This window comes from Trichoderma aggressivum (assembly GCF_033847375.1).
Source record: "Trichoderma aggressivum f. europaeum strain CBS 100526 chromosome Unknown scaffold_016, whole genome shotgun sequence".
Classification (NCBI taxonomy): Eukaryota; Fungi; Ascomycota; class Sordariomycetes; order Hypocreales; family Hypocreaceae; genus Trichoderma; species Trichoderma aggressivum.
The window spans coordinates 619,727-641,410 of NW_026946382.1; the positions used below are offsets into that span (position 1 = coordinate 619,727).

The 21,684-nt window shown below is 51.8% G+C and overlaps 9 protein-coding genes across 9 annotated transcripts; 4 read left to right on the forward strand and 5 right to left on the reverse strand.

Annotated features, from left to right (window-relative positions):
• Positions 1 to 1,426: 1,426 nt before the first annotated feature.
• Positions 1,427 to 3,115, forward strand: Triagg1_5012 (uncharacterized protein; the record flags this gene model as incomplete). Its single annotated transcript, XM_062899480.1, has 1 exon — positions 1,427 to 3,115. The coding sequence occupies one exon, from the start codon at positions 1,427 to 1,429 to the stop codon at positions 3,113 to 3,115; it is 1,689 nt and encodes a 562-aa protein (XP_062756193.1).
• Positions 3,116 to 4,794: 1,679 nt separating this feature from the next.
• On the reverse strand, positions 4,795 to 6,694 carry Triagg1_5013 (uncharacterized protein; the record flags this gene model as incomplete). Its single annotated transcript, XM_062899481.1, has 2 exons — positions 4,795 to 6,451; positions 6,528 to 6,694. 2 exons carry the CDS (start codon positions 6,692 to 6,694, stop codon positions 4,795 to 4,797), a joined length of 1,824 nt encoding a protein of 607 aa, XP_062756194.1.
• A 940-nt stretch (positions 6,695 to 7,634) lies between these two features.
• Triagg1_5014 (uncharacterized protein) lies at positions 7,635 to 8,394 on the forward strand (the record flags this gene model as incomplete). The annotated part of the gene is made up of 2 exons (XM_062899482.1): positions 7,635 to 7,785; positions 7,877 to 8,394. The coding sequence occupies 2 exons, from the start codon at positions 7,635 to 7,637 to the stop codon at positions 8,392 to 8,394; spliced, it is 669 nt and encodes a 222-aa protein (XP_062756195.1).
• A 409-nt stretch (positions 8,395 to 8,803) lies between these two features.
• Positions 8,804 to 10,602, reverse strand: Triagg1_5015 (uncharacterized protein; the record flags this gene model as incomplete). Its single annotated transcript, XM_062899483.1, has 2 exons — positions 8,804 to 10,314; positions 10,404 to 10,602. The coding sequence occupies 2 exons, from the start codon at positions 10,600 to 10,602 to the stop codon at positions 8,804 to 8,806; spliced, it is 1,710 nt and encodes a 569-aa protein (XP_062756196.1).
• Positions 10,603 to 11,081: 479 nt separating this feature from the next.
• Triagg1_5016 (CAZyme family GH5) lies at positions 11,082 to 12,553 on the reverse strand (the record flags this gene model as incomplete). Its single annotated transcript, XM_062899484.1, has 4 exons — positions 11,082 to 11,145; positions 11,234 to 11,528; positions 11,581 to 11,670; positions 11,734 to 12,553. The coding sequence occupies 4 exons, from the start codon at positions 12,551 to 12,553 to the stop codon at positions 11,082 to 11,084; spliced, it is 1,269 nt and encodes a 422-aa protein (XP_062756197.1).
• A 589-nt stretch (positions 12,554 to 13,142) lies between these two features.
• Positions 13,143 to 14,197, reverse strand: Triagg1_5017 (CAZyme family CE8; the record flags this gene model as incomplete). The annotated part of the gene is made up of 2 exons (XM_062899485.1): positions 13,143 to 13,694; positions 13,763 to 14,197. 2 exons carry the CDS (start codon positions 14,195 to 14,197, stop codon positions 13,143 to 13,145), a joined length of 987 nt encoding a protein of 328 aa, XP_062756198.1.
• Positions 14,198 to 15,135: 938 nt separating this feature from the next.
• On the forward strand, positions 15,136 to 16,356 carry Triagg1_5018 (uncharacterized protein; the record flags this gene model as incomplete). The annotated part of the gene is made up of 1 exon (XM_062899486.1): positions 15,136 to 16,356. One exon carries the CDS (start codon positions 15,136 to 15,138, stop codon positions 16,354 to 16,356), a length of 1,221 nt encoding a protein of 406 aa, XP_062756199.1.
• Positions 16,357 to 17,138: 782 nt separating this feature from the next.
• Positions 17,139 to 18,825, forward strand: Triagg1_5019 (uncharacterized protein; the record flags this gene model as incomplete). The annotated part of the gene is made up of 2 exons (XM_062899488.1): positions 17,139 to 17,665; positions 17,733 to 18,825. 2 exons carry the CDS (start codon positions 17,139 to 17,141, stop codon positions 18,823 to 18,825), a joined length of 1,620 nt encoding a protein of 539 aa, XP_062756200.1.
• A 273-nt stretch (positions 18,826 to 19,098) lies between these two features.
• Triagg1_5020 (uncharacterized protein) lies at positions 19,099 to 20,358 on the reverse strand (the record flags this gene model as incomplete). The annotated part of the gene is made up of 2 exons (XM_062899489.1): positions 19,099 to 20,289; positions 20,344 to 20,358. The coding sequence occupies 2 exons, from the start codon at positions 20,356 to 20,358 to the stop codon at positions 19,099 to 19,101; spliced, it is 1,206 nt and encodes a 401-aa protein (XP_062756201.1).
• Positions 20,359 to 21,684: the final 1,326 nt, after the last annotated feature.

Here is a 21,684-nt window from a genome sequence, read left to right on the forward strand (position 1 = left end):
TTGTTCCCGTTTCCCACTCCCTACGGCAACCTCTCTCCTACCAACCCTCGTCCTCAGCCCAGCTTCTTCTTTTTCCCTCCCCTCCCCCTCCCTTCCCTCCCTCCTCTCCAGCTCTCAGCTCTCATTTATTAAACCCTTTGAGCTGCCCAATTCGCAATCAGGGCCGTCTGCTGCACGTCGTGGCCATAGTCGGCGCGGATAGCGAATCATTGGCTCTTGGTCATCCGCCGGCCAGTAGGGGGTGCCAGACTGCAAAAAAAGGCTCCAGCGTGTGCCGCTATTCGGGCCTGTCCTGGTCGCGTCCCTTCCCCCAGCTGTTCACCGATTGCAAAGGGAAAAAAAGAGCCTCTCCCGGTCTCAACCAGTCTGGAGATACATATCAAATTAGTCTCTTGGCCCTCGATTCTCCATCTCCAGGGACTGTCTTGTTCTGCTTCGACTTCCGCTGCTCGCTGCCCCAATCGGTTTGCTTGGAGCCCGGCAGAAGTCGAGCCAGAGCTATTCCACACACAGCCAAGCCATACGAGGAGTAGCAGGGCAGAGCCATACCATCCATACCATCCATTCCAAGCAGTGGCAGCCACTCGCTCGCTGTTCGGGTCCGAAACGTCTGGACCTGTAGCTGGACGGCGGCATAGTGCGTCACGAGACAGCCTCACTTGAGTGTTGCGAGCCCGGGCCGTGCCTGTTGATTCGCTGCCCTCCGTCTGGTCACTCGCGCAGGCTTACAGGCTCTTATCTCGGCCTTTGCTTGGCCACCCCCTTCTCTGTGTCTCCTGGACGCCTTTGGGATACGGCGCCCGCCACCTTGCGGGGATATAGACGGCCGCATCCCGTGCCTCCCATCTTGTGCCATAACCCTGGCAAGCTGTTGCATTGGCTGCCCGTCCAAGCGGTCGTGCAAAACCGCAGCTCCCAGCCCAGCCCAGCCCGCCGGCGGCACGCATCTGCGGCAATCCCTACGACCCGCCAGACCTGCGTCTTAAGCTGGCCTCGGGGTCTTGCCATTGACCTTTTTTGCAGTCTCCCCACAGACCGGCCTATTTCTTTGTCCAACCCTTTGCTGCGGAGTCAGAGGGTAGAGACTTGTTGCCATTTAGAAGCCCCAAAACGAATTTGACCGCTCGTTGGACACTTGACGCTTTTGCCTCGAGGGTTCTCCGGTCTCTTTCTTATCCCTTGTTTCAGCTCGGCGGGCCTTTCGGTCTTTTGTAACCCTGACACGCTGTCATCCAGGTAACGACATTCTTTCTACTGTAGCGCTGCTTGAGCGTGTGGCCTGGGTGCTGACGACAGTTTTGCTGTTGGGTTTTTCCTTCACAGATTCTGACTTTGCATCAAACGTTTGCCGTATTCTTTGCACCCTAGAGTTGTGGTGTTGTAGCCTGCTTGGTTGCTAGGTTTCGACGAACTGACTGGTTACCAAATGTCGTCCCCAGACACAGATCAAACCGCCGTCAAGGAGACGCTGCTCGAGCGTCGCCAGCTGTTAACCGAGGGGCTCAAAAGCTTGCCCTATGACCTGATTCTCTATCTCGAGCGGGCCGCCATCTATGCAGACCTCGGATACCCCGATCTTGCCGCTGGTGACGCATATCGAGCTCTCCTCCTCACGGATGAGATTGTAAACGACGGGTTCGAATACCACGACCAGGCCCAAGAATCCTTGAGCCGATATATCGGAGAGCCTCTCCCGGAGGCCCTGGTCCAGGGGCACCTTGCCGATGAGTACCCTGACCTGGCCAATGGGACCCACGGAGACGCAGACGTGGCTTCTGGCCAGCTGGCGCTCCTGGCATCGATAAGAGCATATCAGATACTATCGCTGAGCCTGTTGCTGTGCGGCTGCTTGAGAAGTGCCTCTCAATTCTGCGATCGAGGCCTTGCGGCCGCGCCGCAGAATGCAAAACTCCTCCACACCAGGAACCATATCGACACCGTGGCAAGGCAGAAGCTGGGCTTGACAGACTTTGACGTCGATGATTTGCCCGACTTTGGCCTTGTCCGCCGAGAGGTCTATCCTTGGAACGAGCATGAGCCGGATCGCTTCTCTCCAGAGTCTTTGCAGTCTTTGAACGACGGCCTGAGGGAGATGGCTCCCAAGTGCGCCGTCCAAGTGGCGACTCTGCCGGTCTTGTTAGAGGGGGAAAGCGAGACGGACAACTACGAGATCATCCCCACGTGCAAACAGCTGGGCGTCTTTGCCCAGGAGGATATCGAGGCCGGCGAGGTTGTGCTTAGGGAGTACACTCTCCTCACGGCCAACAACCGACACAAGGATTCGGTCTGCGACGCCTGCAGTTCCGAGCTCGCCCGGCTTGGCAGCAGCGAGAACCAGTCTATTCAGTGCGAAGAGTGCTTCGACACCGTCTTCTGTAGCCAGGAATGCCACGACGAGGCTCAGAGGCGCTACCATCCTGCCGTCTGCGATAAGGACGTGGACTCCATCGCCAAGGATCCCAGCGCATCCGAGGCCGACGAGACACTGCATCTTCTTCTTCTTGCCCGGGTTCTGGCGATGGCTGTCAACGAAGAGGTTCATCCGCTGGACGTACAAGAGATCAAGTTCATCTGGGGCGATTTCGTACCTTCTCGGGCCAACGAGATCAACGTGTCGCCCAACGCCGGCCCTCCGCCCGAGTGGACGCTTCCCTTCTCCTTCAAGTACAACATCGAGACGCCGCTGCACATACTGGAGAAGATGGACGTCGATATCTACGCCGGGCTGCCGGAATACGACCTGTGGGTGCTCAACACGCTCTATGCCAAGTTTCGGGGCACCGCCTCGGCCCGCAAGAACCCGCGAGATGGAAGGCCGGACGTTGCCGCGGTGCATCCGTATTGGTGTCTCGCCAACCACGACTGTGACCCCAACGTCACATGGGACTGGAGCGGCCGGATGGTCCTCTCGGCGAGGAAGCAGCGTATCGTCGGCGGCCGGCCCGGAGGCATCAAGAAGGGAGAGGAGATTCTCAACCATTACTGCGACGTGACCCTGCCGGTCCAGCAACGACGCGAATGGGCTCGGGGAAGCCTGGGGGGCTGGTGCATGTGCCAGAGGTGCCGCACTGAGGCGTCCGAGAATAAAGCGGCTGAAAATGGCACATCGGCATAAACATGGTTATTCTTCCTTTCGGGGCCCTGCCGTTGAAACGGAAACAAGAACAGAACCAGCTTCCGGCTTCGGTTCCCTACGGCTAGCGTACTCGGTTGCGAGTGTCTATTCTCGGTAGCGAGAGACGAGGGTCAAAATCCCAGCAGGGGCTTCTGTCCCCGTGATAAGAGCGAAAAGGGTAGGGGGAAAGAGAGAAAGTAGAAAGAAAACGGCCACCGCACACAAACGGTTTGATGACGGGTTCAGTCAAAGTGGTTCTTCAAGGCCCACAATGACACAAATTCTAAACTAACAGAAAAAGGAGCAAAAAGGAAAAAAAAAGATGAGATGCAACAAGGGTTTTTTTTTTTTTGGCCTCGCAAGTAAACGATGGGAGGTTTCTTAACAGCAAAGAAAAAAAGAAGGAAATATGTCGCTGATCCCCGCTCATACTACGACAGCCGGGCCCCCAAAAAGAGCAGAAAGAGAAGACGCCTTCTTGTTACTGTAGCATCTGCCCCCGTGTTCACTTTCCAGTCCATGCCCACACTTGAACAGTGGGTGTGTGGCCTTTTTGTGGAAAAGAAATCAAGTCAGTCAGTATGGCCGGCGGTATCCCCCCCCCCAATCGTGTGTGTATCGAGGGATTTCTGTCTTGAGCATCAAAACCCTTTAGCCCATATCTGACGGGGTCCCGGTGGCAGCCTAACAGTTGATTTCTACCTAATGCATGTATGGACCGGGATATCAGCCAGCGCAAGGGCTTTTAAACTCTGTGCTCTGCATACAGCACTGTGTTGCGTGTTGCGTGTGCGTGTGCAGGGCAGGGCAGGGGTTTATTTTTGCCAGCTGCTGTATGACGCAAAGATGTCTCACCTGCCGCCATGTTTTTGCCTTGTCCGCGTGGCCCACGAAAGCATAACAGGCAAAAAGACAATCATGATGATGGGGATGAGGGCACAAAGCAAACGTTGCTGCTTGGTAGCCAATTCGAGCTGGGGGACCCCCATTCTTCCCGTGGATTTCACCTGAGCTAGGGATGGAGAGAGTGGGCTGCCGTGCCCTGCATGAGGAAGCCCGGCCTAGCAGAATCTGGCTCGAGCTATCCCATGAAGCTACCCTGTCCTCCTCTGGCCAAGATTGGGGGTTACCGTCAGTCCCGCCGGCGGAAATATGACCACGTCAAGGATGACTTATTGGGAGGGGCGGAGATGGTTGGCATGTGGAATCGTGTTATTTATTAGCTTGGGATCGCCAGCCGAGTTTGACGCCGGCTACTATAAAATTGAAGCTTCACAAAAGATGACGCAGATTGCAAAATAGATGGAGAGAAAGAGAACAATAAAATGTTATCAACGCTGAAAAACATTATTTCTGCAAGAAGAATACAAAAGAAGAAGAAAAGAAAGAGAAAAAAAGAGAAAGCCAAAAAAGGAAGATAGAGATAAAAGATAAAAGGATGAGTCAAAGAAGAAGAAGAAATACAACAAGGACAAGAAGATGAGAAAAGCCAGATATAACATGCGCCGCCCTTTCCGTCCCAACCACCACCGCCCGTCTTTTTTTATGTAATCCTCTAACCGGATGGACGCCCGCCAAAGATCATCTACGTATTTTGCCAATGAGGTTCCTCGACATGCCCTTTCCCCTCTCCCCTTTCCTTTTGCTTCGAGCCGTGTATCTTGGGGGGACGCTCTACTCTACCGCGGTAGAGGTCGCGGCCCTACAATTTGCCTCCGCCCAGCGCCGATGCCCTGCGATCCTTTGTTCTGGCCATCGCCGCCGGTGTAGCCACTCCACTGACTGACGTCCCATCGACCGTCAATCCCGCCGCCAATGCCGTCGACGCCGCTGTCGCCTCGTTTGATGGCCGCCGTCTCCTTCTGGGCCTCCTCCCACTCCTGCTGGCGCTGTCTCTCCAGATCCTTCTCGCGCTCGAGCAGCGACTTGGACGCCCAGCCGCCCGCCTTGGTCTTGTCCTGGCCCTGGATTCGACGCTGGTCCTCGGCATCGCGTTCCTCCGTTGCGCCGAGCTCTCGAGCATAAGTCTGCTGGGCCACAAACGGCATGGGGGCCGGGTTGGAAGCCAGGAAGCGGTCTGTGCGATTCTGCGGCGCTTCTCTCGGAGGGGATGAGTATTTGGCTGGATCAGGCAGTGGCCGTCCACCCGGAACAGCGCTGGGAGTTGGCAGAGGCCTGGGAGACTTGGGCAGCGGCGACGAGGCCAGTCCCTCTCGCTCATCCTCTTTCAGGTTATCTTGGTGCTGCTTCCACTTGGTATGGAGGACTTCTCGCTCGTTCTGCGACCAAGACTCGTGGCGGTTCAGCTGCGAGGTATTGCCTTGCCCCCGGGGGCTTCGCGGTTCGCCTGGCCGACCTCTTAGTCGAACCGGTGAATCAGGCACTTTGCCTTCAGCAGCTCGCTCCTGTCGCTCACGCTCATACTCGGCTTCGCGCTGTCGTGCCTCATGAACCCGCTCTTTTTGCGCTGACTCGTCAGCTTCGACCTTCTCATCGCTAGCCTGCTCGGCTTGGTACTGGCTTAGGTATTGCCCACGTAGCTTGGCAGGGCTGCGGGTTCTGGCACGGCGTCGCTCTTCCTCGACAAGAGCCTCGGCCTCAGCTTCTTCCTTTCGGCGCTTATCTTCGGTCAGCCTCCACTGCCTCTCCTCTTCCTCCCACTTCTGCTTCTCCTGTAGGACCTTGCGGCGCTCATCCTCCCTCTGTCTCTCCGTCTCTTGCTGCCATCGCTTCTCCTCCTCGGCACGAGCACGTTCTTCGGTCTCCAGCTGGGCTTGGCGCCGGGCCTGGGCTTCTTGTCGCTGGCGTTCTTCTTCCGCTATCTTTTCCTTCCGGATACGCTCCTTCTCAGCCAAACTTGGTACCTGAGGCGTACTACTAGTGATCTGCCTGCGAGCCCCAAAAGCGACCCCCATGCTGCCCTGACTGGCGCCGCCCATATAGCCGTATTGTGCAATATTCCAGGCCGGAGCCGTCGAGCCTTCGTGCTCCTTCTTGCTCCAGCTGCTGACCGACTGGCCGCTGGAGCTCGTTGGTCTAACGCTGCCGTCTGCTGATCCAACACCGAGCCTTGCTGTTTTGGGCCCGATGGAATTCGGGAAGTTGTTGGGGTTTGCGGCATTCGCGGCTCTGCTGAATGCGCCAATGCATTGAAGCACCTGGGCGGGGTCTTTTCGCTCATACAAGTCGACAGTGAGAAACGTATCGTGTTGGTGCAAGTTCAACGGCGGAGCCTGGCATGCGCGCAAGAAATGCGATATGTTTTCCATCTGAACAAAGGGCATGGCTGACTTTTTGAACTTGATGCCGGGGCTGGGCGCGACGAGATTGATGAGCCTGAGCGGGACAAAAAGGTTAGCACACGACAATAGAAACAATGTATGGAGAGCGCGGGCGCGGGCGCATCGCATACTTGCAGAGAGCGACGCCATCTTTGAGGCCGTCCAGCAGATCCTTTGACGGCAGCGGTTCTCCCAGGGTCTCTTCGATCCATGCGCGAGCCTCGTCGGCTGCTGCGGGAGTGTATTTCTCCAGGCGCAATCTGCGCAGGTCCTTATCCAAGGATGAGACGGATGCCATTTTTGGATCTATGGAAGCGCGCAACCTCCTAGTTGATGCGTCCTCCTCTATGTCTGATGTCTCTGGTATTGTTTCTTGGGAATCTGAGGGCGGAAGTCGGGGGAAAGGCGATTTGTTGTGATCGGATGTCGAGGATGATGTCGTCACCAAGTCAGCGTCAGACGGGGTGAGTAAGCGGCAGGTTCGGAATGTAGTCGCAACAGAGAAACCCAGCGGACTGGAATTTACTGCATAGCAACAGTGAAGAAATTTAGGATGTATTCGGTAACGTATGAGGGAACTGCTCGCGAACAGCGACCAAGAGGGAGGAGAAGCAAGAATAGTAATACTATAAGAGCAGAGGGAGGAAGAAGAAGAAAAGGGTTCAAGTACTCTTGTTTGGCCCCTTGGCGGGTGACGCACGTCAGCTCCAGGCGCAGGAGCTGGCGGGGGAGAATCTGGCGCCAAATTACAGTTATTACAAGGCGACCGGGGGCTGAGTTGACGATTCTACGGAACAAAATTGGACAGCCTCAGGTACAGGTACAGGTACGGGTCAAAGTGCTAGCACCGGTACCGCGGGAGTCTATTAATAACTTGCAGCTCAAGCGGGCAGCCTGTTAATATCAATGATAGTAGGGGTCTTGTACTGTATGCTCACTGATGACGACATAGGGAGGTGACTCGCATTAAACTCCAGGACCCCTCGTTTCGCTAAGCCGTGCTTTTCTAACAGGCCAGCTCCTGCAGGGTTCGATCGCAGAGAAGATGCATTGCTGATGCATTGCTGCAAAGGAGTTCGCATGTACTCTAGGTACTTCAGGTTGATTGCAAAGAGAGGGGCAGCGGGTAAGGGTACAGTACAGTAACGTGCTTTGGAGCTGCGTGTGGTGGCTGGTGCCGGCAAAAAGGTGGCGCCGCACAGCCACTTCACTTGGTAGCGCATTTGAATTCAAATCCCATGACGGAAGAACCTCGCCGGCAAAAGCTCATCTCCCAAAAAGACCATCGTCGCCGCATCCTCATGACGTCGAAGTCAATAGGCCCCTTTGCTCAGGCGTGGTACAAGTGGAAGGCCCTGCGCCTCCCTTGGCGGCGGCGCTTTCTCATTGGTATGCTTCCTTGTCTCGTGTTGAAGCTCTCTCTCCCTTAGTAGTGTCTTCTATTCGCCTCCAATGCCATCAAAACCACATCTATATATAGCTGAGAACAAACCCGCCCAACTCACATTCTTACTTCTTCTCCCAGGCTTTGATCTCAAAGGCAACACCTTCTGGGAGTTCCGCAACACCCGCGGGACCAAGGAATCCGGCGAGCGCTGGCGCCGCATCGTCTCCTATCCCCGATCAACGCACTACTCCGAGGTCAAGGTCAGCCCGCAATGGCACCAGTGGCTGCGGCACACACGGCGAGATCCCCCGACGCTGCAAGAGCAGCACGAGGAGGTGGCGCGCCAGGAGAGGATGAAGTACCTCGCCGCCGAGGCGGACGCGCGCTGGGAGGCCAAGCCTAGGGTCATGGAGGCCCCGAGGGAACAGGAGAAGCTGCCGTTGGCCAAGGAGAGAGCGCCGGCAGACGAGGCGAGCGCGGCATCTCCTCAGGCGAAGAAGACGGAAAAGGCAGATGAAAATGATCCTTGGGCTAGGGCAAAAGCTCAGGGACCCGGCGAGAAATGGCAACCTACGGCGTGGAACCCCGCGGCCACGAAGAGAAATCGATGACCACGTCTTGATCAAGCGACTGCTTAGCACAAAGGCAACAGACTGAATATGGAAACGAAAAAAATGAAGACAAAGCGACAATGTCAACAAAATGGTATCATCTGTACTATGAATAGGTGTGTATCTATCTATGGATCGATGGGGCGGATAGACGTGTATTATATGTATCATACTGTATACCCCCAAGAGTTGCCCTTTAAAACGCCTTGCTTCCCAATTCTGTTCCGGCAGACGGTTTTCTCTCTCTCTCAATCATGAAAACAGCAACGTTCGTCACTCGCCATTTTTTCTCAATGGCTTTTCAAACAGAAAACAGACCAAGACACCGTCCGCAGCACTGACATGTGCACAAGAAAAAAACAAACGCCAAACACAATGGGGGAAATACGCACGCTGTAAAAAAGAAGACTCAACTAGCAGAGATCTCTAGCATCTCCACCAAAGTTCGAATCCTCTCGGTAGATGCGTTCATGACGTTGTGAGCGTGCGAATCGCCTGCGTCGGCCTTTCGGGGCCCCGTCCTCTTCCTCTGCGCCTTCTTCTCTCGCGCGTCTATACCCTTCTCCACTGCGACTTTGAAGCTGTCTGTGTACTCCACCATATCGAAATTCCACAGCAGCTGTATCGCGCTCTCAACCACCAGCGACAACTTGGCATTGTCCTCCAGGCCAACCGTATTGGCGGGGTGGCATACGTAGCACTCTTCCAGCATGGGCTTTGTCAAACTGCCTCTAGAATGGCCTTCCTTGTCCGCCCTGCGGGGGTCTTTGAAGGATGAAGGGAGAAGCCGATGGAAGAGTTCCTTGGTCAAGGTGACGTGCGATTCAGGCAGCAGAGGGTTCTCTCGCTGGGAGACGAATAACGCAAACATATCCAAGGGAAGGACCTTGATGCTGGCTGCAAAGTCCTCGTAAAGCCTGTCAAGCTCGCGTTTGCTGCTTAGCGTATGCGTAGCTGCAGAAAGCAGTCTGAATAGCCGCATCCGTAGGTGGATGGACTCAACCATGCCTGCGCTGACCCCCGAGCTGACTCCCGAGCCGCCAGCTTTTGTGCGCTGCTTTTGAGGGGTTGGAGGTTCGGAGACGCCAGAGGATATCGAGTCGTCTTCGTCGAAATAGTCGCCAAATTGGTCGTTGGCCAGGTCAAGGACCGCGTCGCGCTTCCGCTTCTTCCCCCGCTGCCGCGGTCCTTTGTGCTCCTTGTCAAATATTTCCTGGAAAGACGAAGAAGACACGCTGCCGTTGTAAGCAAGCAATGCCCTCATGATCGCCTTGGGACCAGAGTGGCGGCCATCTTTCTGGTCCATGTACATGGTGATTATGGATTCGGCGCGCCACACGGTAGGTGCATCGCCCACTTGACCATTCGTCTCATGGTCCTCCTTGTCGCGACGCTCTCTCTCAGCCCAGTCGGCATCCAACACATCCAGCATAAACTCCAACCACGCCTTCCAGTACCGCCATCGGTGTGGCATCAGTGAGCAGCAGTGAAACGCCCACCCCACGGTAGACCAGAAGTCCTGGCCCTTGACCCACACACCGCCCTCGTTTGCGATTCTCCCCCGTAGAGAATCATTGCGGCCCTTTGAATCGTCATCAGACATATCGCTGTCGCTACCATGGCCAACATGTCCTGCTCGACTCTTCCATCTCGGTATTGAGCGGAACTGGAATGCGGTCCGAAAGTCGGCGTGAAGCGGTCCAACCACGGTGAGAACGTTGCGAAGGTAGCCCAAGGCGAGGGAGGAGACGTCGAGATGCTCGGGTTTGTCGACGCGCGTTGTGTGTATTGGGTGAACGGCAATGGTGCCGAGGAGTGCGAGATGGCTAGGCGGGGGGATGGCGGCCGGCTTGCTGCTCGGGGATTTTCTTGACACGCCGGAGCCAAGAATGCTGTTGAGGAGGTCGATAGCGCAGGTATCTAAAAAGTGGTCGAGCGTCAGGTCCTTGTGCATACAGGCCGCCGATGGAAGCGGGTGTATATTGAGGTGCATATCAACGCATGCATACATAGCTGTTCCTCAAGGAAGATCTGGCAGTGCTCCTTCAACTCATGCGGCAGCTCGCGCGCCTCTCGATACGGGCACGGCTGGCCTTTTACAGGCGTACTCGCGGTCGTCGACTTGGCAGTGCGGTCTGATTCGTCTTCTTTGCTCGTGTAGAATGACGTCGGCGACGAGTTGGTGCTGGGTCGCGATCTCCTCGCCATGGTCACGGACCTCAAAAATGAGGATGCATGGAATGCTGTGGTGTTTTTAACGGCGGCGGCAGAAGAGAAGGAAAAAGAAGAGAAACGACAAAGGACGAAACAAGATGAGGCTGAAATGGGTGGAGAGACGCGAGATCGACAAAGTTGATTGGAGGCGGGACTGTTGTTTGGCGAAAAGCAAGTCGACGCGGGTCTCGAGCTTTGAGGCTCCGCGCCGTGCTAATAGCGACAATCTAGTCCGATCGCGCACGGTGTTTTTTTCAGAGGCTAAGTTTAGCGCAAGAATCTTTCGAGTTGCTCCATCATCCCGCTCTATGTCGATCAATAGACATGCCAAGATACTGCATTACATCAGGCAAGCGATAGAAGCTGTTGATGAATATACACTTGAGCAGGAGGCTACTATCTGAACAGTACCATAGATCACAAGGTCAGAGGAAAGCTGTATTCATCCTCTCAGGTGCATAGGTAACGACCCTTCATTGTATCAACTTCGTAGCTGAGTACATGTACTGCATCTCCAGCGCTTCATCAAGGCACACACTGTGAGTACCAATCGTTACTATATTTACAAGTTCCCTGTGAGCAGCACTTAGGACCAGCCCATCCATTGCCTCCACACTGTCCATACAAGGGGGAGCAGCTGCCAGTCGGTTGCGAGGCGGTCGATGTCGTCCTAGACGAGACAGCCGTAGTCGAAGAGGCGGGAGGAGGAGGAGTGCCTCCGTTGATAGCCGTAACGTGGTTTTGAACCAAACATTGCCAGTTCGATGAGTTGTACCAGACAGTGTATGGATCACTGTTCGATTGACCGTAGGAAAGGGTGTCTCCCCACTGCCAAAACATATCGCCGCCCATACCGCGAGTTGCCAAAGAGGTGCTTTGCCAGGGAGCCTCGTTAGTGCAGGGATTGTTCTGTGCACCGTCTAATCGCGATGTTAGTTGAGCCCAACCAGGGAGAAGATCTAGATCACTTACATTCTTCAAACACGCATGGCTTGCCTGCTGCTACACAGGCCGCAGCATGGGTTTGAACCCAAGTAGTTCCCCAAGGATAGTTTGTGCCCCCTATTCATGGCCAAGTTAACATTGATGAAGCTTTTCCAACTTCTTGTCTCATAGAATACTTACAAGAATCCGGGTAAAGGTGGAAAGTACCAAAGTCGAGTGTCTTGATTTGTACATTCTTGGCAAAGTCGGTGCCCTCTCCATAAGTATACGGATAAGAGCCGTCTCCGGTGCTGAGACCAAGTCCCTCATCTCCAAGCGTCACAAGATGGTTTGAGTCGAGTGACTTGACGTACTGAGATACGCTTGTAGCCCATGTAACTATGACGCCAGTATCGCACTGGTTGCAGCGAGGCTCGTTGCCCAGCTCCCACGCAAAGATGGCCGTCGAGTTGATGTAACGACTGACGACAGCCTGAATGTACTTGCGGTACTGAGCTTGAGCTGCCGAATTAGTGAACCAAGTAGTGGCATTGCCGCCAAAGGCATTCACATAGGCGTTGATTCCACCATAGTCATTCCAGTTGTTGACAAATGGAATAATGAGCTTGAGGTTATGCTGCTCAGCTGACTTGACTACATTATCAAGGAGCTGTAGTCCGTCGGCTCCAGTATTGATCGTGGACCCAGATGCTGATAACTTCTGGAACCAAATGTTTCCAGGGGAAGGCTGCTGGTTGACATCGTTGAAGCCCCAGACACGCACGACCTTGAGTCCAGAGGAAGCAATGTGGCTGAACGTTGTATCAACGTCCGCGGGATTGCTAAGGAAAGAACACCAGTAGCAATTGGTGCCCGCAAAGTAGCCTACTTTGCCATCAATGTTGAACTGGGTCCCTGATATCGACACAAAACTAGAAGCACGCGGAACTGGTTGTAGCACCGCCGCCAATGTCGAGGCTGCAGTTGCAGCGGCAAGGAGGGAACTCTTTGTGAGCTTCATATTGCAAAGGCGAATACCATATAATGGCCTAGAAGCATGTGAAGCTGAGACTACTTACACTGATAAACTGGTCGGGGAAGCAGCTTTATATACTAAAGTCTCTCCACGGATTCCCTTGTACAATGAGAGAGAGAGCACCTACGGTATATCAATAGACATATAGGTCGATATTTCCTCTTATAGACACGGCATCCCTTCTTCCGAATTTGCCATTCACGGTAAGTTTTCTCCCCCATTAGCCATTGTGGCTAGACCGGATATTTAAATGCAATGTCACGCTGTGGATGCAACCTCAAAAAGACCAGCAACTTCCCCGGATATATATATTCCATGCAATTGAATTTTCTACCTGCTCTTCCCTGCCAATGAAGACGCTACTTCGGTGGTATTTTTCTTCGTAGCTTTTAGGCAGAAGTTGCTCTTCTTTCGTTCGAGTCTAGATCACTTGCGCGCCAATTGCCAGATGATCCGAGAAGACAGTGCCAAACAGTTAAAAGGGCCGTACCGGCTTGGTGTGGTCTGATGCGGTCACGATGAAGCGAACTATCGAATGCTCCTATGCAGTCTATCTATTCAACTACTAGCTAATTCAAAGATACGAGGTATCTACGTAGTACTGCGAAGCGTAACTGCTACCCAGAATGTTTCCAATTGCCAAGGCACTGCCTAGTTTCGTGGCAAACGACGCCCTTGTCCCCGACGCCCCGGCTCCCGAGTTTGAATATTCGCCAAAGGAGACATGATCAGTCCGCTCATCGCCCGTGTTCCAGATATGCCAACCGGCACTGTTAATGACATTGCTCATGGAGCAAGACTGGTATGCAACTCGGGCATAATCCCCCCATGGCCGACCAAGGTAGTACACCCCGCTGGAGACGCTTTTACCCGGAGCTGCCCCAATGGTGGCCCCGTTGAAGACATAATAACTGGACGAGTTCGATGAGCGCCCAGATGCGGAGATATAGCCGATGGAAGTAGGGAGCACTGCGATCGTGCACTTCTGGAACCAGGCAGTGGCTTGCTGGCCAAAGATGAAATCGGTAGCGCCTTCAATGTAGCAGGCCGAATAGAGCTGGGCGCCGGTTTCTGCGAGCAAGGTATCTTGAAAACCTTTGAAGGAGCAGGCATAATAGCCTTGATTCTGTTGAGCCAAGTCAGATTACGGTCTTGAAAATGAGATTGGCTGGAGTATGAGTCTTGTCATCTTACCCCAGCATTTGCAGATACGGCCAAAGCCTGTGAGCCGCTGCCATGTGAGTTGACAATATTGACGTTGTATAACTTGAAGTTGGTTGTTTCTACTCTTAGTGTTCCGGTTGCATCATCGGTAGCTTCGTCCTGTAAGCTGTGGGATGCAGTTATTGTAACCACGTTGGAGGCGTAGGATGCTGTATTTTGAGTATAGCCATAGATGGTGAGTGGTCCGCTGAGCTTATTAATAGTGACTTGCTCATTGTAGGTGCCGGGGTTGATGAAAATGATTTGTTCTTGTGTCGTTGATTTGAGGGCATTGACAGCTGCTTGCACCGTTGAGTAATTGCCCGGACCGACAACAAGAGCACCAGCAGGTGGAGAGGTTCTACTAGCCGCAAACGAGCTGACTGTGAAAGCCAGTAAAGCAATAAGAGCTTTCATCTTGAACATGATGAATTTTCAAAAGTATAATCTTGATATACGATACTCTGAGGGCTATGAAAGCTGTCAAGTTTAGACGCAGTCCATGAGGACGTTTTATACCTTAGATATGAGCATGTGACAAAACAAAGGTCTTTGCGTTCGTGTCCTCAACATTAGAAATTCTGCTTATAATCGAGAGCAGGAATAATGACATGGAATTGCATCCTTGATCCGCCCCAATGAGAGATGCGGATATGCAGATCAAGTTTCTAAAAATTGCCTGCAACCCTAGTCATGCAGCCTCGGTATTTACATCCGAGTGGACATGCCCGAGAACAGCCGTGACGGCATTCAAGTGAACTAATACGACACTGTATGTGTTAGGTAAAGTGGGTTTTAAACTCTGATTGCAGTTTTGCTAGATGGAACTTCAAAGTATAAGACACCAGGCTGACTGCGCATGGTTGTAGCGGGAGACAAAAACAAATTATTCCAGGACTCCTAGGGACGGTGTATAGCCGCATTTCGTCCAGGCCCAGAGGGCATAAATCGATCCTGGCCGGCGATGAATGGATGATACTCGCATACAAGATGCATCATAACTCACAAAACTTGCATGGCATGTACCTACTCTACTAATAAACCCACCTGGATGTCGGTATCCAAGTACAAGTAGCAACCTTATCAGTTGTAGTCTATCAGGCACTCATAGGTACCTAGTAGTTTATGTACCTATTTGATGACTCTGTGGAAGTATGAGGATGGCCAGAAAGTTTCTTTTTCCCGCACCAGCGTTAACTTCACCTATAGCAGCTAGAGGGCGGACTGTAATTTCTACACTTATTGCCCATCACAGTGAGGAATGTCTACTCTATGATTCCCATGTTCTCTCTCATTCTCATTATCCAGGCCCAGATGCAGATCTTCCTCAACGGTATATAACTAGCCCACATCAGCTTTCAAACATGCATTACAAGTCACATCCACCTTTCAAAACAAAACACTGGCGGCGGCTCTACGAATCCCGCATCTTGGACATAACAGCCCTCAAGGAATCCGCGAATGGCGCTGCCTTTGTCATTGTTGATGCTGAGCCATGGGGCAAAGACAATTCAGAGCCGGCCGAGATTGGCCTTTCTCTTCTCTCACCTGCCCATCTGCATCTTGGTTGCAAAACTATGGACAAATTTCCCAAGACATTAGATGCGGCCAGTAACTTTATGGGATTGGAAACACACTGGATACGCTTGATCGATAGAGAAAGGCGAGAGAGAGGTCGTGAACAACATCGATACGGGACACAACACTGTGTCTCAAGCGACACGGTAGAGGAGACTATTACAGGCATCATAGAGTCATTTCGGGACAAGACGTCGGGCGACGCGCCTCTGATTCTAACGGGATTTGCAATCGTTTTCGAGTTACAGGTGCTATCAAGCATCTACCCGAACCTGTTAAACTATTTCACATCCTGGGTTGATCTCCAAGAAGTGGCAAGTGGTATGACTGGTGGGATTGTAACACCTGGCCTGCGTGAAACTTTGATCGCTTGTGGTTTTGAAGGCTACAGGCACTCGCAGGAGTCTCGGACCGCCTCTCAACACAACGCTGCTACGGATACTGTGCGGACAGCGATGCTATTAATTCGGTTTTTGGGGCTCCCTAGTGGTGGAGAGATGCTCGAGATTAGCCAATCGTCTCAAAAGACACAACAGTTTGCCAGACGACGCTCAAACGCCCCTGCCACCCCAGAACAAAAGAATTATTGGAAAGGCTCACGGCCCAGACCGAAAGAATTCTATCCATTCATCACAAGAGTATATCGTACCCCGGGATTCGAAGATTTCGACGGACGAAGCTTGTTCAATCTCTTTTCAGAATACGAACCAACTGCTGTCGGAATGAGCAATGGCAACCGATACGGATGGGTGTGTCTACCCAATCTCAAAACTCTGGAGAAATTTGTGCGTTCTGTACATACGTGGGAAGCTAAAGACGGGAGCGTGTGGGAGGTTATCTCGGAATATGATTCTACTGTGATACCTGCACAGAACTGGGAAGAGCTGAAGCTGCGTCAAAGAGAAGAGTCACAGGCGAATGATGATGAGAAGCGAACGCAAAGACGGCTCAAAAACGAGAGTCAGAACGATGGGATATGGTTGGTGAACTTTGAAGACACCGACTAAAAAGAGTCGTCCTATAAAGCGACAAACTATGTATATGGATCGATGTCTAAGGGCTTTTATATAGCCAGCTTAGGCTCGCAAATATAGTATTGATAATCTCCCTCGATATACCTTGCAGATGCAGTAGATGAAATGGACCGCTGGCAACGGAATATGTCTACCAAGCAGCAAGTGGATGGGCTTTCTCTGTTGATCCAAGCTATTGCCAGGCCCTATAACTGTAAATCTGAAGTGTATTTCGCTACTATTCAACCGGTACAAGCGCAGTCACAGATACAACTTAGCAAGCTAGTCATTACCCTTCAGTAATGTTGAATAGAATTATGAGAAGGAGGTTTTTCTTAGGTGCATAAAATTAATTGCCTAGACGCATGAAAGCGTGCCCAACTTCTGCGCCTTGAGCACTCTTGATTCCAACTGTCCGTTCAATTCACCGCAACTTCAATAGACATAATCAAGTGCTACCCTAAACTTCTGCGCAGATTATCGTGTAAATATATCTTGGATTTAATAACGTACGCTAACTTGCTACCAAGTGATAAGAGAGTGGCGTGTCTATTGGTCATGAAAATCACCCGTTTCGGGTTAACCGAGCGTCACATCAATCCTACCGGGTTTGTCTCCAGCGAGAATGTAACATTCTGTAACCAATCACGGCATATAAAGATAACATTCCCAGAGCCTCGTCAAGAAATTTGCGATGCGGTTTTTTCTTCTTCTCGACGCGTGTTGCTACTTGTTCATAGTCGTTAAATCTATCGCGCCCCAACTTCATCGCCATCATGTTCGGTATACCGCATGTTGTCGCTGGAATTGTTGCTGTGATAGGCTTTCTCGTCTATCACCAATGCATTCGAAAGAAGAATGGCTCGTTGAGTCTTCCTCCGGGGCCACAGGGTCTGCCCATCCTTGGTAACATCTTGGATCTCCCACCATCCGGGAAGCCCGAGTTCCAGCATTGGCTCAAGTTCAAGGATCTCTATGGCCCAGTCAGCTCCATGACTGTGCTGGGCCAAACTTTTGTCATCATCCACGACAAGCAGGCAGCGGATGAAATCATGGGCAAAATGTCGTTGAAGACCTCCAATCGGCCGAGATCGGTTTTTGCATTCGATCTGTGTGGGTTTCAAAAGTTCACGTCGGGTAGACAGTATGACGCAGACTTCCGGCGGCAGAGGAAGTTCATGTACCAACAAGTAGGTACAAAGACGATCGTCGCACAGTTCCATGGCGTTCAAGATGTCGAGTCGTGGCGCCTTTTGAGACGGACCGTGGATGATCCCCAAAATCTTATCAAGCATTTTAGGACGTGAGTTTGTGCGTGGACTCTTTATAGTGGAAGGGAAACACAGCTGAGTAAATGCCAAATTTGACAGCGAGTCGGCCGCCATCATCCTGAAAACCGTATATGGCTATTCTATCGAGCAAGACGCGGTCGATCCTTTGACGAAATTGATCGAGACAATGATGGTCAACCTTTCACAAGCCGTGATGCCCGCAGCAAGACTGGTTGACATGATACCTGCTCTTAAGCACTTACCCGATTGGTTCCCAGGGACGGCATTCAAGGAGACAGCCCGGCAATACAACAAGGTCAACCATGATGTGGTGAACATTCCCTACTCGTTCGTTAAGCGGCAAGTGGCAAACGGCACCCATCGCCCATCGTTTGTGTCGGGCCTTATTGAACGATGCAACAGTGAATCGAAAACTGGAAAACTCGACTACGCCGATGAGGAGGCTATCAAATGGGCGGCAGGAGTCCTTTACGGTGCGGGAGCAGAAGCTACTGTATCAGTTATGACCGCCTTTACATTGGCCATGACTCTATTTCCGGAAGTACAGCAGAGGGCACAAGAGGAAATTGATGAATTGATTGGCACATCTCCAACTCGAATTCCTCAGTTCGAGGATCAGGAACGGCTGCCATATACCTCGGCTATTGTCAAGGAAGCTCTTCGATGGTTCTCAATTGTTCCAGTCACCACACCGCATGCAGCCAGTGACGAGGTCATCTATGATGGTTACCGCATTCCCAAGGGAACGATCCTGCTCCCCGCGGTGTGGTGGATTCACCATGATCCTCAAACATATCCAGATCCGTTTCGCTTCTCTCCAGAGAGGTTTCTCAAGCCGCGCAATGAACCTGATCCGGTCGAAGCATTTGGTTACGGCCGCAGAATCTGCCCTGGGCGGTATATGGCCGATGATACTCTCTTCATAACGATTGCTCGGCTGCTAGCTAATTTCAACATCAGCAAGGCGGTAGACGAACAAGGGGTTGTGATGGAACCCAAACTAGAACATGTGCCAGGGCTGGTTAGCCATCCCGCGAGTTTCCCGTTTAGTATCACAGTGAGGAGCGGGGAGCATGAAGAACTCATCAAATCCATTGGGGTCAATCACTATTGGGAGAAGAGTGACGCTGATCTTCTTGAATCTGGGGATGGCAGAGAGAAGAGGGGATAGAGAAATGGCAGCTTGATCTGTTCATCCAACACGCACACGAGTAGACGCTCGAAATACTTCTAAATTGACATCAGTATTTTTCAACACCCTCTGCATGTTTGGTTCAAATATAAGAAGGACTGCGAGGTAGATTGAAACGATGAGTATAAGATAGCAAGCAAATAACATCTCCAAAACCCTAGTCGTCATCAGAACCATGATCGGAGCAATAGAGGCATTCACAACTGCATTGGAAGTTACAGCCTAAACAATGATATTCGAGGCCACCGGCCTTCACTCTACGCCGCGTTTTGGCATCCCGGACTTGTCATAGACGGCATCCACAATCTCCATAAGCTTGACGCTTTCATCCAAATCAACCCAAGGTCCATCATACTTGTCTTGGTTTTTGGCCGCTCTGATACGATCGACAAAACCCTCGAGCTGATACCTGTACGTTGTCCACCAAGATTCACCCCTCTCACCCCATAGAGGCCCACCTGTATAGCACGACTCGGTTGTTTTCTTGCCGCTCTTCTCGGTGATGATAATCTTATGTCCGATAAACGGCGTGACAAAGGCGGTAAACTCAATCTTGGCCTGTTCTAGCTCCAGAACCGCCAACGGTGTCACACCCCACATCTGTGGTATGAAGCCCAGGAGCTTGGGCGGCAGTAGTTCAGAAACAGTGGTACACTTGACCGGCGGCCTGGCGCTGTCGGCGTTGGTAATCGTGATGGTGGCGTCCATGTTTTCATCAACTCGCTTGTCGCGCTTACTGAGCTGAGGCTTCGTCGATAGGACTTCGAAACTGGTGCCTTTTACATCGTTGGGAGCGGAAGCCCAGTACAAAGACGAGGAAAGGACATAGCAAAGATCCATGGAAGCTCCGCCTCCCAGCTCGTAGTTGAATCTGATGTCATTAGCGGTTAGAGTCCCAGGAGGCAGAACCATCTTTGAAAAGACGGCCGTGAGGTGGCCATATTTCCCGCTTTCGATAATCTCCTTCACCCGATGAGCGGCAGGGTAAAACCGCCAATGGTAAGCCTCCAGAGCAATTTTGCCAGTTTCGTTTGCGCAATCTCGAATCTCTTTGGCTTCAGCGGCATTGGACGCAATAGGCTTCTCGATCAACACATGTTTGCCCGCTCTCAAGGCGTTCAATGCCCACTTGTGATGTAGGCCATTGGGAAGAGGGACATAAACAGCATCGATATCGGGATCCTGGAGGACCTCTTCGTAGGAATCGTACACTTTAACCGCGCCTAGTTTGTATTTGGCGACTTGCGCCTCTGCTTTCGCTTTCGATCTCGCAGCAATGGCGGTAATGATGACGCCGGGATGAGTCTGAACCGGGTCAAAAAGTGCAGGGAAGTTGATTCCAGCGGCCGACAAGACGCCAAGCTTGATTGCATCTGGATTTTTCTTGAGATTCGCTTTTATTTTGTTGACGCCATTCCACCAGTTCAAAACATCGACGATGAGCTTCACACATCGTTAGCTTTCATTGGCGTGGAGATTGCCACCAGGATGATTCACCTCCAGTAACGGCATCTTCAAGGTAGTCCTGCTCAAACTATCCTAAATACGGTGGAATAGTCGAAAATGATACTGAAAGTCACATGTGTGCTCGCGCTCAGTTGGTTTCAACCGCAATGAGCATGGGTATAGGAACTCTGGCGAGAGCTGTAGATTATGGATTGATGTGTAGGTTTACGTCTAGTTTCAGGCCAGCTGTCGGAGGCGAGGCCCTTTATGTATCTAAATTGCAACGTCTTGGAATTGGACGGGCTTCTAGCTAAATCTGGCCGTATTGCAAGGGTTTAACACTGTCCCCTACAAGACAGGCGAATATAGCCTCAGAACGGACCTTCGGTGCAATTCAACATTCTGCACCTGATCCGACGAAATCGTGAAGCCAGCCGAGAGCCAGATAAACACTTTTCAAGTTGGATACTCGTCTTCTTCATCCTCTACTGACAAGCCTGGTTGTCAAGATGATGAGGGATTCGGAGCGGGATTGGGACAGGAATCCGAGTAGTTGCATGTGTCCGATAGAACAATTGCACAGTAGACCGGCGACAGCTTCTACTAAAGCCCAGCAGTGTAAATGCGGCGTGCTTTATACAAATAAACTGGTGATGCATGTGTCTTAAGAATACATCGCTGCTAGATTTTCGTGTACTGAGTCTAACAACCAATATGACGACATCAACCAATTCAACTTAGATGCAACATGGACGGAGCTCCGTAACGGAGTATCACTTCGCCAAAAGTCGAGATTGAATCAATTCATATGCTCACACAAAGGTCTTGATGCCAGTAGTAGAAAATGGGTCATGACCGCGTCTCGCTGACCAACAGCCCAATCTGCCACCCAAACACCATTCTCTGTAGTTCCTTTGTAAGAGCCTGCCTGCTTTGCGACTTGCCATAATCTAAGATTGCATACAGTGTATTGAACCGGTGCTTCTGTTCATCGGAGCTCTTCTTATAGTCGCCTGGTCTCGGCTTTTCTGTCCCCCGCTTGCACGGCTACATCTCCTATGCCCTTTAGTATATATGTAAGCTAACCACCGCTTTCTATTCCGGTAGTCTTTCACTGTTATCTCGTCGTGATTATATTGAAGAGGGGAAGTCTCTTGTATGCTAGTAATTCTTTCTTTCCCTTGTTTCACACACACGTTCGCTAAGATACGTCTACAGCCTGAAAACTTTTCCCTTGTAAAATATACTCCATGTTATTGAAGCTATAGAGTATTTACAGTCGGTTATGCCTCACTATTACGGACAATTCCTCTCTGGAGGTGCATTGGCAGTCCCAGTATTGTCTGCACTTCACCCAGTATCCTAGTGAAGTACTTGGTCTTTAGTGGTTGC